This window comes from Hemitrygon akajei, chromosome 11 (genome assembly GCF_048418815.1).
Source record: "Hemitrygon akajei chromosome 11, sHemAka1.3, whole genome shotgun sequence".
Lineage (NCBI taxonomy): Eukaryota > Metazoa > Chordata > Chondrichthyes > Myliobatiformes > Dasyatidae > Hemitrygon > Hemitrygon akajei.
This window is the reverse complement of record NC_133134.1, coordinates 124,523,025-124,539,635: the sequence shown is the minus strand read 5'-3', so window position 1 is coordinate 124,539,635 and position 16,611 is coordinate 124,523,025. Positions and strand designations below refer to the sequence as shown.

Here is a 16,611-nt window from a genome sequence, read left to right as displayed (position 1 = left end):
GTAGGTAGACCTGTTGATTGGGCCAGCAAAGTCAATATGTACTTGACTCCAAGGTCTGGTAGCCTGAAGCCATGGTTGTAGATTGGGTCTTTTTGTATTCTTTGTTGCCATAGAGCACTGAGTACACTGCTTGCATATGGATGTGACATCTTGTCTATGCCCAGCCAGCTTCTTGCCAGTGGTTTCATTCGACTGAACCCTGGGTGACCACAGTATGTGAGCTTGACTGGCCATCCATCAACAAGATAAATGGAGATACATTGAAGAAGAGGATCTGCAGCTACTTCTGCTCTGTTCTTTCAACTATGAATGGAAGACCTTCAGCAGCATCCGATACAACCAGTGGATTTCACAGCCATGACTGCATCTTCTTTTCAGCAACTTGTTGATTCATAAGTGTGGAGAGGGCATACAGATGCTGGATCTGGCACTGCAGTTCTTGGTGCAGGACACCTTGAGAACAATGGATGCCCATTAACTGCAGTGCAAAGGACCCTCAAATCCTCCTCAAGGCCCTAACTTGCTGACCATCTCCCCTCCACCAACTGATTTGTTAAGCCAGATGCCCTCCATCCACCATTGCAGACAAGCAGAGCTCTAAACAAGGTTCTGATAACCAAACAATCCCTTTTTCCACTGGTGATCCACAGCAATGCACAAAATCATTTTAGATGACATTAGTTGAGACTTTCCAGAGTACTGAATGTTGATGATATCTTCAGAAATTTTGCATATATATATTTAGTTGCCTTCCTGAAATCTTGAAACACAAGTAAACAGACGGTCACAGTACAGAATCATATAATAAAGAACAGGCCATTCAGCCCACTAAGTGCATACTGACCACCAGCATCTGCTGTGTACGTGTGGGTACAAATTCTATTCTTGTCACCAATTTGTTGTGTTCACTTGATGATAACCACAGTTGAGACCCAAAGCCAGAAGATATAACAAAACCGTAACTTAAAATAAACCTTTATTCAGTAAAACCATGTGACTACAAAAATCTCATAACTCAATAGTACATCCAAAAGCAAAGCTAGTTAAATGATTTACCCAAAAACATTCAGATGTTGATAGGAACAACGACCAATTAGTGGAAGTGAGTCTGCGATTGGTTGTCAGCCAACAAATAGGTGTTGGTTGTTTCGGCTCACTGTAACAGTCCGTCTGCCACCATGTTTGCTGACTAACTCCTTGAGTTTCTCCAGCTATAAACATACTACTGAATGAACTCAGTATCTGTGGGGGATTTTTTTTTTCGAAACTCTTCATCTGGACTGTATCCAGCATTTGCAGTCTCTTGTATCTCTGAGTTCCTCCAGCTGTGTGTTTTTTTGCATTAAAATATTGATGTCTGGGATCAAGAGGTTATTGCAGAAGTTTTGAAGTTAAGTCAATTGCTTCGACCTCTGGAAATCATTTCCCTGTTGACATAAGCAACATTAATATTATCTGGAATTATCATGCACTAGTTAGACTGGTTCTTTAAGGTTGTCATAGCTCGGGGAAGTAGTGGGGATAAGCTCCCTCTATCTATTTAATGCTCTCAATGGTGTGTGCCTCAAAAACACTCTGACAACCAAGTCAAACTCTTGGCTTTCATGTGTGGCTTAGCTACTAAGCCTGGCAGAACTGTTTCTACTGACAGGAGAATGAGCAAAGACAGGTTACTGGCACCTTAAAACCAACCACTTCAGGTAGATGTGGTTCGTCAGCCATGGTTGGCAGCTCACCTAGCAGAAGGAAAACTCTGATCTCAAATTTCTGCTGCCTTGTGGCTATACCCACTCATAGTGAAACCTACTGGAGTAAACCCAAAGGGAAAATATGGAGCTGAAGTCCCTAAGGCAGTCCTACATTGTGTTCAATGCTGACAGGCAAATCATGAGATGCAGCAGGTGGCAAACTATATCAAATGTGTGGCCATGAGTCCCAACTATGCCTGCCTTTCTGTCGGCTACATGGGACAATCCATGTTCCAAGCCTACACTGGTGTTCATCCCCCACTTTTCCTATGCTACATCAACAACTGCATTGGTACCGCTTCCTGTACCCATGCAGAGCTCGTTGACTTTATCAACTTTTCCTCCAACTTCCACCCTGCCTCAAATTCACCTGGTCCATTTCCAACACCTCCTTCCCCTTTCTTGATTTCACCATCTCCATCTCTGGACACAGCTTATCTACTGATGTCAATTATAAACCCACGGATTCTCACAACTGCCTGGACTATACCTCTTCTCACCCCGTTACTTCGTCCCCTCTGCCGTCAGATTTCAGATAGGTCCATGAACCCATGAGCACCACATTATTCTTTCGCATTATTTATTTATTATTTTAATTTATAGTAATTTTATGTCTTTGCACTGTACTTCTGCCACAGAAAAACTGATTTAATATAAGACAGAGATATTGAACAGATGCTGAAAATCATTTGAACAAGCTAACCTACATTGCTATGTAATTTAAAAAATACAGATGCAAAATCATGTTATTGGTGTACAGTGGTGTGGGGGAGGGTTTGTCAGTGGGGGCGGGGGGGGAAGGTAAATTCATGAATCATTGGGTAACACCAGTACACACTGGATCCCTTTATTGTAGACGATTTAATTTAATTTGACCTGGCACCTATGAATATACAAATGTACTATAAGCAAGGATGATCTGAAAACTTGATTGTTATTCCTAATGTCAAAATATCACAATTAATTTTTAATTTCCTAGATGATTTATGTGTTAATAGAACAAGATAGACAAGGGAGATAATTTTGTTTCACTATGATGGAATAAATCTGATGATGTTGATGTGCCAATCCATTCCACTTAGGATTGATAATTTGTTATCAACACTTTTTACTTGGACACCCATTCTGTCCCAGTTCATATTTTTGACCATCAGTGCCATCCCCCATATTGAAGTTTAAAACAATAGTACAAAATTACTAATACAGATGTCAGACAGCAAGCAGGAAAATGTATGAAAGCAAAAAGCTGCAATTATTTGATCATATGCTCAGAATGTTTGACACACAACTCCTTTAGGGAACGCCAGTCTGGGAGCTTGTAGAAAAACTGGAGCAACACCACTGCTCCTGGTTCAGTGGCCCTAACTGAGGTTTGAAGGGCACCAATAACATACCAGAGAAGGAAAATGTACTGGACATGGATCCAAAGTAGGATGAGTAACCTCAGCGGAAGCTTTGTGTGCACTAAATGCATAAAAGAAATGATGCAATTGATGGTAGAACTCCATACAGACATAGAGTACCAGATATCTGACTTCATTTTTCAAACTGTGTCTGCTGCATTCTGCAATATTCTCAATGGCACAGGTACTAGAGCCACTGCTTCCCTGTACTACAGACTTTGTGCAGTCTGTGTAGAGTTTGCATGTTTACCCTGCTGGTTTCCTCTGGTTATTTGGTCTCCTTCCCCTTTATACAGACATGCAGACTGGCCACTGTGAATTGGCCCTAGTGTGTAGGCGAGTGTAGATTCAGAGGGAGTATGTAAAGAGAATAAAACAAAACTGGATCAATATTGAATCAGCGTAAATGAGTGGTTGATGGTCAGCACAGACTTGATGGGAAAATGGGCCTGGCTGCTTTCTGCATCTTTCAATGACCCTTCTATATATAGAATTTAAAGTTTAGTTTAGGAGCAGTAAGAAGTGTTTCCACCATCAATAAATGTGTCACCTACGAATTGGTTTACTTTAATACCTATCAGCAACAGCAGGTGACAGAGTTTACATGCAGAAAATCAAGTACATGATTACCAAATTATTTGTAAAAAAATTTCCCATTCCATCCTTTTTTTCACCTTAGTCCTTTTCTGGTGTTTCTCTCTGCACATCATTACTTGCAAAGATGTTATAAGGAATGGTATGGTTGATTAACTTTCTAGTTTGTTCCATGGCAAAAAAATTCTCAACTCACAGGGAATTTCTAGTGGATATTTTTTTTTCACACAATTCTCTTCAGCTGCTTCAAACCCGATCGTAAACACTCAACATGCTGAAGAGAGAAGCATAATTGCATGCAAGGAAACCTAAAGTGTTCTGTTTTTTTAAAGTTCAAATGTTAATCTTAAAACACTTTATTTGCATAATTTTGAACACCATTGAAATGACAGAGCTGAACTAGTTTTAAGATCAATCTTTACAGTCTTACTCCAGAAACTAATAATGAATGTTTTCAGTCTCTATCTGGTAATTGTGGATTTTGTTTTACATAACTTAAAATGTTTCTTTGTCTGAGTTTTTTTAGAATGTTATTCCTTTTTTAACCACCAGGTGGAGTGCGGTGTAAAACAACCTTTTGGGTGGGAAAAATATTAGTGTTCACTGACTTTTGAAGCAACTCAATTCCTGTCAGAGGATGATGACGGTCAATGGTAATAGATCAAAAAAACTGTGTGGTTTCAGTTGACTAGCTTTACTGATGAAGAGGAATTAGTTGCAGTTCAGTAAAAGTAAATATTGCATCAGTGAAAAATTCAGTAATAACTAAGTTTGTTGTGTTAGATTTGGAACTAAATTGAAAAAAGTTGGGACTAATGCAAATGATTATCTAGTTCCTTATTTTCTATATGAAATAATAGTCTTAAAAAGCACTGTTTTGCCTAAAATTACTCAAATTCCAGGCTACTAAATGTTCATATGAGCAAATACATGAGACAGACTTTAATTAGAATTTGACATTTATAAAACTGTGAAACTATGTGCTAAATATGTTTAGATGGTATGTAAGCCTTATGAGGAATGTAACAGTATAAAGGGTGAGGTTATTTTCAGAGACAGTGTTGGAATGGTGCCACTCAGTGCATTAATAGAGTGCTGTGTGGAAGCAAAAGTGGTATGTGATTCCTGCAGTTTAGAAACAGACAGAAAATCCTGGGAAAATGGACTTGCTGAGCATTTAATGAAATAGCTGTAAGAAAATGTCATATTTAAATGCATGTTTATCCATTTCTTTTCAGTATGTAAATAAATGATGCGTTACATGCCTGAATTCAGCTCTATGATTTTACTGGTGTACAGAATTATGCAAATGGAGTTTTAAGTGTTTTAAGATTAACATTTGAACCAGACTGTTCAATCGTACTTTTAACTATCAGACCTGCTTCTTTTATGCAAATATCCAAAATAAACTTCATTCACGTAAGTAAAATAATTTGATGTGGTTACTTGTGGAATGACATTAGGATTTATTTCACTATATCTTGAAAGGAAATGACAAATGGATTAAAGAACACCGGGGAATCAAAGCAGGTAATTCATCCATATTGGCAGATTCATATGGCTATATCTTAAAGCATTTGGGCAGAGTGTGGCACCTTCACAAAGGTAGAAAGATGAAGGCATTATATTAACATCCATAGGCTAGATAGAACTACTGAATGGAATATTGGATAAAGATTAGGTAAATGTACATATACAGCAACATACTTAAGTTGGGAACTGTCTATCAAATTGCCTTGCTTCCTTCAGTTGCTGTGCAATGCTGGTACTTAGTTGAGAAATTTGTGGGTAAGAGTGATGTTGTAGCAACTGCATGATATCTACAGAAATGGTTAGAAATATTGTTAGGGCTTCTCCATCACAGTGCAGTTAATTTTTTTGTGATTTATAGAGTCTTGAGAAATAGAAGTATGTGCGAACCATATAATCCCTTGAACTGGAATTCAGATGGTGAATCGACACTGTGCCAAGTCCAAAATGAAACAGCCACGTGGGCCTTAAAAGTTCACTTCTATGCCTCATTCTTTTAGCTTTAATAGGCACAAGTTTAAAAGAAAGACATTTTTTAAATGTTTAAAATATGTGTTTAATTTATGCTATTCATGCCATTAAACTCTTTTCCTCAATCCAATTTCCTTTCTAGCCGTGAAATAAAAGGCAAGACCGATAAAGTAATGACATTGGTACAGGAAGCAGAATATAGTTGTGATATTTCCCAGGTATCAGTGTAAGGACTATCGTTTTATTGATTAAAATGTGGAATTGAATGTATAGAACTCTAACTCAAATTTTGCACATGACACAAAACCTCTGATGGATTTTGAGGATCTAGCCTGCTTGGTGCAATGGGCGGACATATGATGAATGCCAAAATATACAAAGTAATATATGTTGACAGGAAGCTGCAATATATTAAGAAAACTCTCTGAATTGATGTTTTAGAAGCAGAGAAGATTAGATGTTTGCTTTCACAAATCTTTGCAAGATGGGTTGAAAATGTTGAATTTAAATGGATATGGTATTCTAGGCTTTATGCATAGAGCAATGAAGTGAAGTACTAAACGAGAAAGTTGTTGAACCTCTAAAATACATAAGTTCACTTGCAACTGGAATATTTTGCCCACTTTTGGCCACTGTATGTACTGAAGATTATGAAGGCCTAAATGAATACCCAACAATGAGGGCTATTGGTAAATTAGGGAAGATGAGTTGTCCTCCTCCTTGAGCAGAGAGGTGTTCAATATCATGAAAGGTCCAGGCATAATGGATAAACAATTTTTCCCCCACTGATAGAGACAAGTACCAGGTGACACAGATCTCAGATAACTATCAAAATAACCAAAGATGTAAAAAGGAATATACTCATTGCAGCACAAGTTTGGAACCTAAACTTAATACATCAAAGGATGGAGGAAGTAAATAAATATATGAAAGGAAAATATTGCATTGCAATAGGATACAGAGATGAGGACTAATTGAGCCTCTTACACAGTGCCCTAGGTTTATTAAGCTGAAGGGTTTTGCTCTGTGATATAACAGTTCTGTGAGAATGCCATAGACTATCAGTAGCCTAAAGCTCAGGAAATTCTGAAAGGATGTTTTTTCAAGCAAAATGAAACACATTCAATTTCTTTTAGAAATGTATTGACAATATGTTCTTATTAAGTCACCTTGGCAGGAAACAATGGGTAACCATATATAGTCTATAAAGACAGGAATAAAGATTGTTCTTTATATAAAAGCCATTCCTAGTTCCATTTTTACAGATATCCTTGCATTAATTTATGCCCACAAGTCAGCTAATACACTATAATCACTGAATATGATAACCAGCCCTCCATGGTATTGAATGAATAGCATCAAAAACATATAAAACTGATGAAACAGAACAATTACTTGAAGTGGAGTGAGACAGAGGAAACTATTTCTCCCATTCGTAGGACACAATGTATGTAAGTACATCAGAATTTAAAATTTGCTAGTATTACGAGAGCTCATCCATATGATGGATGAGGGGTGTCCATGAGTTAGGCATTTGCAACCTGGGATAGTGTGTAGTGCATTTCTGAATCTCAGCATATCCCAAGTATTTTATAAAGAATGAATGATGTTGGAATGACCATTTGCATTGGAGAGTACAAAGGAGAAGAGTTGAGAGTTTCAGTTTGGTTGTAATGAAAGTTTCCCATATTTTCCCACAGTTGCTCATCCTAAGTATGGAACAGTCACCTGTGCTGATCCTCTGATTTAATTTACGTAGTAGAGAGTAAGTGTTGTGACCCAGAGCTTCCGGATGATTGATAAATCCTCTGAACCCAAAACAAATTTGGTTACACTTCATGCCTCCAGTGCTTTGCCAAGTATTTATAAAACTGTGTGCCAACTTGTAGTTTGCAATAAGAATAAGTCAAGATGACATTTGCCACCAGGTCATTATTTTTTGTTTTCCATCCCTTTAGTGAAATTACTAGAAAAGTAGACCTCAAGGGAAAAAGTGGGCCACACAAAAATACAGGGCAGGGACATGATGTCAGCCGCCTTCAAGCTGATATTTGTTCTACTCTTAAGTGAAAGAGGCTTTCAAATCTGCCCATTGTCGATACGTATCCTTGGGTGGGCCTTACCCATGTAGGGTTTTCGCGTCATTTATTTTAATTGGATAGGGTACAAACAGACTGATCCTTATGCTACATGCAGCATTTAGTATTTTGTTAGAATTGAATATCAAATCCCTGCATCATATTATGCATAAAGTGGGGCTTTGTACATGAATCCATTGCCTCTGTATACCGTGCCTTGAAATGCCCATACAGGTAAAACATTAGTACCCTCTGACTGTATCAGCCTGGCACTTACTGTATATAAAATGTTCCCAACCAAGGTGGTCAAAGAAAAAAATCTGGTAACAATACACATTATAGATGCAAAACATTCCAGATAACACCCACTTTATATGTATATTTTGAGCTTTTGGCAACATGAATTGATGGAAAAATGCATTCTTCTTCTGATTTACTATTTATATGTAAAATAATTTGAAGCTATGAACACTGTAATTTTTTAAAAGTTCACTCCATTTTTATTAGGTGCAATATTTATTTTATGCACAGAATAATTAAATATAGATAAGTGTTTATTATTGGCAAACTTGGTAGAAACAAAAATCTGATGCATGCTGTATTTTTACATTTGATAGATACTAATTTCTTTGCATGATATCTGCTGCTTCTATCAAAGGGTTGAGGTGCATATGCTACTGATGAAGTAATTCTATATTTTTGACAGAAGCAGTGATTAATAGATTGGGTTAAACTACAGCAATACTTTATTTGGTAGCCTTGCAGCAAGTATAATGAATCTCATCTGTAATTCCTATTTTAAAAGGAATTTGAATCACAATACACAAATCAATTTTCTTTTGCAAATAGTATTTTGTAGAAGATAGCTTTTCCTACATTTTTCTGAAGGGTTATTTTAATTCCATGTCTGAGCTTTGCGTACAAGTGAAAAATACTGTGAAGGTTTTTATTGAAGTAGCTAATAATAGATTAATAGCATTTGTTTAGGTCTTTTGACAGAAGACCTAGTCTTTGGCATCAGAACATTGTACTTGAGCCAATAACTTCATTCTAATAGACATGAACCCTTTGGCACAAGCCCTTCAGTGAGTGAGAATGGTGGTACATTCCGTGAAGCAGCAATGATAGAGTATCAGCTGATGCATTCTCACTCTGACATGCTGCCTCACTGTCTCTCCCTTACTTTGTAGGTGGAATAAGCCTTGTTGCTAACCCTTGGGCCGGGTGGTTTAAGCAGATGCTGAGCTGTGGATAAACTGAGAGCGGGAGAAACTGCCTTTAGAGCTGGAGTACAGTGTTGAAATATTATTCAGTTACTGAGCCGAGCAGAAAAGTAATGGCTTCAAATTTTAATGACATTGTCAAGCAGGGATATGTGAAGATTCGGAGCAGACGTTTAGGGGTGAGTGTTTCTCTCTCATGCTTTGTTCTTTAAGCTAAGCCATTTTCCTTGTGTCAATATTCACAGTGAATGGAATATACGTTATTAACAATAAGTACAGCTCAGGTACTAGCTGTTACTACAAATTAGAAACCAGGGATTACATCCAGAGTTCATGAGATCATAAGCACTGTACTTATCTGGCTTTGTTTCATTTAACGGCAATGTTGTCTGCAAGGATATATATTTAACTTGCCAAAAATTCCTGAAGATTTGTGCTAAGCTTCTGGAAAAGTTGTTGTCACTAATTAATTAAAAGCATAACTGACATAAAATGTTATTAATTTAACATTCCAATTATGTTCCAAATAGAAAAAAAAACAGAAAAAAGTAATCAAATCAGATAAATCCAGTTTAAAAAAACTGTTAGCAATAAAAATCTCAATGTGTGTTGCATTATTCATTTATAATCAGTACTTGCTTTAAACACTGCATATGTTGTTTTTTTTTAAATTTTCAACATGTGTGACGCTGAGCTGAATGAGTGAAAGTTACTCTTAAAAATATGCTTCATGGGAACAAAATTGTGAAATGATGCAATGAGGATTATTAGTTCCTTGTGTTTTCATAACATTTGATTTATAATCTGACTACAATGTGTGTTGTTTAAAGTGATGTTTCTTCATTGTTGCTTGAGCTTGACCAAGTAATAAGATTACAGAGAATATTTAAGAAAGCTTCTTATTTTAATCAGTATAAGGAAAATAATTATTCAAATATTGCTAATCGGAACCATTTCCTATACAATAAATTTCTCTTGTGTGAATTACTGTTGTAATACATATCAGTTATTGCCATCAAAGATTCAGAAGGTAATAAAATACCCTGTATGTTAAACTAACTGCGGACTAAATGTCGTCCGCACAAAAATCAGATGATACCTGAAAAGACAGATTAATTAAAGGTCTAAAGTGGAGTTGCCTATCTATAAAAAATTGTTGGACATTTATTGTTTTTTTAACAAGGATGAAATCAGCATTATTCTGAATCATTTGCTTAAAGTCAGTCACACAACATAACATACTTACTGCAATGTATATGCTTTTATTGGATGTATTAAATGAGTAAAGCACATGTGTCAGGGACTTTGCAAAGAGCTCTTTTAATGTATAATGTATGAAAGTAAAAGAATCAGTAGGTGGAAGGTGCACGAGAAAGATATTGTGTACAAATGAATGTGAAATGTGCACATAAAATGCTTAAAAAATGAGAGGTAGGTATTGTGCACAGGTGGCGGTACATTTATTCTTGACATCATGATAAATGGAATGATAGAAATGCACAAACACAACTGTCCCATTGGTTCAGTGTGATATGATGCTAGTCTGTTTGCTTATTTGGTTACCACAATGCTATATGAAGTTAAATTTACATCCTTCTTGACTGTTAAATGCAGAGTGTCCACTCTTGTGGTCAGGAAATAACATCTTGATTATTCAGGACATCAGCACTCTATTTCATTTGCATTTAAAAAGTAAATATAACTAGTATATCACCATAATTATCAGTCTCGAAATGCACAATAATTTGTTTATTTGAAAGTAAAATGACGGCAACCTAAGCATGAAAGGTTGTCCTTTTTTCTCTTTGAAGAATGTTTTAACAGACCTTTAGCTGAGCTAATATGACTATATTAGTGCATATGTCAACATTCAAAGTAAATGTATTATCAAAGTGTGTATACGTCACCAGATACTACCTTGAGATCCATTTTTCTGTAGTGATTCGCAGTAGAGCAAAGAAATATGACAGAGTCAATGAAAACTACATTCAATGGCTGATAACTCACCAATGTGTAAAAGAAGACAAATTGTGCAAATAATAATAATAATAATAATAATAATAATAATAATAATAATAATAATAATAATAAATAAATAAAACTGAGAACTTGAGTTGTAGAACCTTGAAAGTTAGTCCACTGGCTGTGGAATCAATTTATGGTTGACGTGAGTGAAGTTATCTGTATTAGTTTAGGAGCCTGATACCAGAAGGGTAATAAAAGTTCCTGAAGCTGGTGGTGTGAGACCTAAGGCCTCTGTACCTCTTTCACGATGGTTGTAGTGAAAAGAGAGCATGACTGGTATAGTGGGATCCTTGATAATGAATACTGCCTTCTTTGGCAGCATTACTTGTAGATGTGCTCAGTGGAGGGGTGGGCTTTACTTGCAATGGACCAGACTATATCCACTACTTTTTGTGGTCTTTTCCATTCTTGGGTATTGGTGTTTCCATACCAGGCCATGATGCAACAAGTCAGGATACCCTCCACTGTGCATCTATAGAAGATTGTCAAGTTTTTCAATGACATGCCTAATCTGTTCAAATTTCTAATTAGAGGCATCGCTGTGCCTTCTTTGTAATGGTGCTTATATGTTAGTCTCAGGACAGAACCTCTGCTATGATAATGCCAAGGAATTTGAAGTTATGATACTCCACCTCTGATCCCTTAATGAGGACTGGCTTATGGACTTTTGGTTTCTTCCTTCTATAATAAATAGTCAGCTTGGTGGTTTTGCTGATGTTGAATGAGAGGTTGATGTTGTGGCACCATTCAGCCAGATTTTCAAACAAAATTTTAGCCATTTTTTTCTTCTGTCTTTTTGACAGTAAAGAAAACTGAATGACAGGTGACTAACATTATTGACATCCATGGCGCTCTTTTTGAAGTTTCAGCAAGCACCTTCCTTCATTTTCACTGGCTAGTGGGAAATATAATTTTCTTCTTTTGCCTTACTATTATTTTAATAGATGAGTGACTTTGAGATTTAATGGTCTGCATTCATATTCCTGAAGAGCTAATGGGGAAGAGTATGAGGGGTTTTCTTTGTGGATTAATGGGGAGATTCTTCTAAAATCTCAAGTGATGATGCAAGACTGTGATATATTTCAATAAACATTTATTAGTAAGTAGATTGCTTTGCTGACAAATTACTGCTTTTTTCACTATTCTTTTCATTGGATCTTAACTTTTCAAGCAGGCCTAATATCTTGCTTATCCCTAAATGTCCTTGAACTTAATGGCATGCTGGCCCACCTCAGAAGGAATTTTACCTCTTCACATTTCTTCACATTTGGGCCACATTGGTAACATACATTGGATTTCTGCCCTGAAGATATCACTGAACTAGATATGTTTTGTGGTTATCAATAATCATATCAATTCTTAACTGACATTGGACATTGGTAATGTAGAATACTGCAAATGTGGTTCAATGGTTTATGGGTAAGACCAGCAGCAGAATGGCTACGTGGCTTTGGTTGTAGTGCAGCCATTGCTTCATACCATGTTGTCACCGTTTGCTGCTGCCCCAGAGGTGAGACACCAGGGTGGTGTAGTACAGTATTCATGCTGGGTAGGGGGATTTCCCTTCCTCTCAATGCTGCTCTCCAGTGTTTGCTCGGTGCAAGACAAACCTGACTCTGTTTGTCTGTGGACCGCAGTGGGCTTGTTCTCTCCATCAATATTGATGCACCATCAGTTTACAGCACATGACACTCAGAGACATGGGCTATATAATATTTTTTTGTGACTGTAATTGTAGCACGATATTATTTGCAGCACGTGCCTTGTGTTGTGTATGACTGTTGGTACTGCATTTTGCAGCTTAGGCCTGGAGGAACACTGTTGCATTGTTGTACTCAGAGGTATTTATGTATGGTTGAGTGACAATTCAACTTGAACTTGAAATGAAGATATCAACACTGCTAGATAGGTGGTGAAGAGGGCATATAGCATGCTTGCCTTCACAGGTGGAGGAATAGAATACGAGGGATGATTGATAAGTTTGTGGCCTAAGGTAGAAGGAGATTAGTTATACAGCTCTCGTTAAATGCACATGCAGATCAACTCGTTGAGTGATTATGCAGAAAATTTGAAGTTAATAACTCATTTCCTTCTACCTTAGGCCACAAACTTATCAAACACCGCATTGAGTTACTAACTTCAAATTTTCTGCATAATCACTCAAAGAGTTGAACTGCATGTGTATGTAACAAGAGCTGTATAACTCATCTCCTTCTACCTTAGGCCACAAACTTATCAATCACCAATCTGTGGACTCTTTCTGGAGGTCCAAGTCTGTATGCTCCATGACCGCTGGACTAAGTGTGTAAATGTAGGAGGTGACTATGTTGAAAAACAAATGTGCTACGTTTTCTAAAATTGACTCCTTCTACCCTAGGCCACAAACTTATCAATCGCCCCTCGTATAAAAGTTAGTGTTTCATATTATAACTTTACAAAATACTAGTTAGACTCCACTTGGAATATCATGTGCAATTCTGAAGGTCACTCTGGCAAATAGGTGATTGTGCTGGAGAAAGTGCAAAGAAAATAGACAAGGATGCTGACTGGATTGGAAACAAAGTGCTGGGGACAGATTGGATAGGCTGGGTTTGATTTCCTTGCAGCAAAAGAAACTGAATGGTGACCTGATAGAGACGTAGAAAATTTAATGAGCATAGATAATCTAATGAGAGAGAGCCTGTCTAACATGTCAAAATGTTGGGATGGACAAAAGTTTTTGATGGACTCTACATTATGGTTTCTGATGGGTTTGCTTTTGTTGGCATGGTGGGTGGTGGGGGTAGGGTTGATGTTTTTGCTGAGAAAGTGGGGGGAAGGGAAATGATGCTTTTCCTGCTGCTTGTGTGTGGGGGGAGGAAGAGAGGGTCTCTGGAGTTCTAACATTTTTCTGCCATTCATTCTGTGAAGAATAAGGATTTCTGTTTGTATACTGTGTACATTCTCTGATATTAAATTGAACATTTGAATATTTTCCCTATAGTAGAAATAAGAGTGAATTGAAAGTTTTTCACACAGTGGTAGATATTTGAAACTTGCAACTAGAGGAAGTAATGAGAATCAGATACAATCACTACATTTTGGAGCCATTTAGACAAGACATGACATAGATAGGGAGCAGAAAGATACAGACCCTATATAGGAAAACAGGATTAGTGTAGATGGACAAAAAAGTTGACAATGGAATATTGGGCCCATCAACCCATTTTAATACTGTATAACTCCATGACTTTATAAATTCCACCACAATCATAATCTTGGGTTGCCAGCCAATTAACATAACTGCATTCCACTACTGCTTTTATTTGTGATTCCAAATCCTCTGCTTAACTTGGTCAGAATCTTACGACAACCAGCTGGAAAGATGTTTTATATCAAACTTCCTGGGTGATGTAGTAAATTATTGGGATCTTTTGTTTCTTTCTAATGCCCAAATGAAGAAAGCATTTGAGTCCTCCAGAATCTGTCAGTGATGGAGAGGGATTTTTTTGTAAAAAAAATCTATGGGCTATTTATCCTGTGCAGTAAAATTAGAAGTACTATGAATGTTTCCCATGGACACAAAATGCTGATATTGCTTAAAGTGTAGGTTACTCATTCAATATAGCTGTAGTTTCTGATTAATATCCACATTACACCTCTCCAGGGATATCTCAAGTTGGTTCACAATCAATTACTTTTATGTATAGTAGCTAATCCAATATATGTAAGTGTTGCAACCAATATACTGTATACGTGATACCGCTCTGTTACAAGAATTATCCCTTGTAATAATTATAAGAGAGGCACAGAGAACCTGCATCTACTGACAAGTAACCTTTATTAACTCAACTACAAAGCAAGTGGGTTTGCAAACAAACTACCTGTGCACACCCCTCCAGAATCCCTGACCCTCCATGAACACTCAATTAGGAGAAAAGGTGTTACCTGGGAAAGGAGTCTATGTTGGCTAAGCGTTCTTCATAGTTCTGACCCCCACGTGCCTGTTGAGTCCTCGTTATCCATGATCTTTGGTCTCTGGTTGCTGGAGAGTTATTGCCCCTACACATTTGGAGCTCCTGACTCATATACTGTTCTTCATCAGCTGAACACGTGGATCTCCATTCCATTGGCTCAAGGTCACTTGACCGACTTGGATCACCTTCCTACTGGTTCTTGTCCAGGGCTACAACCACCATTGTTTCATGGTTCGGCCCACCCCAACCTTGTGTATTTGTCTCTTTCAACTCAGACTGGTCCAAACCAGTTAAATGAGGTGATCCAGATGGAGTCCAATGAGATTGCAGATTGCTTCTTTGGCAGGTCTGGCATCTTACATAGTAAGTTGCTACTCATCTGAGAATGGTCTCAGGCTAGCAGGTTATTTACCTGAAGCTCCTTGGGTCTACAGTCAATTGCTCTGATTAGATTATCCCAAAGCAAGAATCAGAGCCCACAAAGTGGGATGAAACAATTGGTTTGGCTGCTTCTTCCGACCTTCTTCATCAAATCCTATAATTGCATACTGTAGTTTCTTCAGGCCAACACCTCATTTGAACAAAGATCAAAGAATAGATCAAATTACTGTATCTTTATTTATCACATGCACAACAAAACGTAGAGTGAAATGCATCACATGCATCGACAACCAATACAGTTTAAGGATGTGCTGGGCACAGCCTGCAAGTGTCTGCATGCTTCTGGTGGCAACATAGCATGCCCACAACTTACTAAACCTAATCTGCAAAATGTGGCAGGAAATCAGAACACCCAGAGGAAACCCACGTGGTCATGGGAGGAATGTACAAATTCCTACAGTCAGTGGCAGGAATTAAATTCAGGTTGTTGAGAGTCTTGCTCTTTGCAAAAATAATAAAGGTACATTAAGTAAAAGGTTTAATAACTGAGACTTACAAATTTACATTTGTTAAAGGTTCATACTGAGTTTCAAAACCAATGCAAAAGGAAGAGATTAATGGGACGTCAAGGGCAGTCCCAGTGACTGAGAAGGAAAAGTGCACAACCTAGTCTTTTTCATATGTACAAACATAAATCAAACTGTTTTTGGTCGTAGCCATACAAGAGGAATATTAACTTGCAAACCATTGTTAAATACTGTGATGTGATTGTTTACGTCATATTGAACAGGTGGGGTTGGCTCCACTTATTTCTTAATTGGAGACCAGCAACTTTTTGATAGAGGCATTCTGTCATTATTTCACTAAATCCTCAGATTGGATTACAGTCTCAAATTTCAGAACAAATTTCGACACCTTTCCTATTGACTCTTGTGACAAAGGTATCAGCAAATGAGACCAATTAGAAAACTCATTATGTTGTTGGGAATAAGGAGGAAACTCATGGAAGTTCAACTGTACAGAGGAAGAAAGTTGTGTATTAGTTGTGCAATGTGTTTGGTAAGGTGCACTGATCACCATGTTGGGTTTTTGATACATTACCCACAGGAAATGTTCATTGGTCTTAAAGTTAGAAGAAAATTCACAATTCAGTGGGATACTAGGTCTGGAGTTATAAAATTAGAACTAACTTGTTCAAAGGT

At 37.4% G+C, this 16,611-nt stretch overlaps 1 protein-coding gene across 1 annotated transcript in view; it reads left to right on the top strand.

Annotated features, from left to right (window-relative positions):
* Window positions 1-4,852: 4,852 nt before the first annotated feature.
* LOC140735187 (docking protein 5-like) overlaps window positions 4,853-16,611 on the top strand; it is a 515,728-nt gene continuing 503,969 nt past the window's right edge. Inside the window, exons 1-2 of the mRNA XM_073059974.1 lie at window positions 4,853-4,936; window positions 9,015-9,226. Of these exons, the coding sequence (XP_072916075.1) occupies window positions 9,161-9,226 (66 nt within the window). The 5' untranslated portion in view covers window positions 4,853-4,936; window positions 9,015-9,160. The remainder of the gene's footprint in view (window positions 4,937-9,014; window positions 9,227-16,611) is intronic.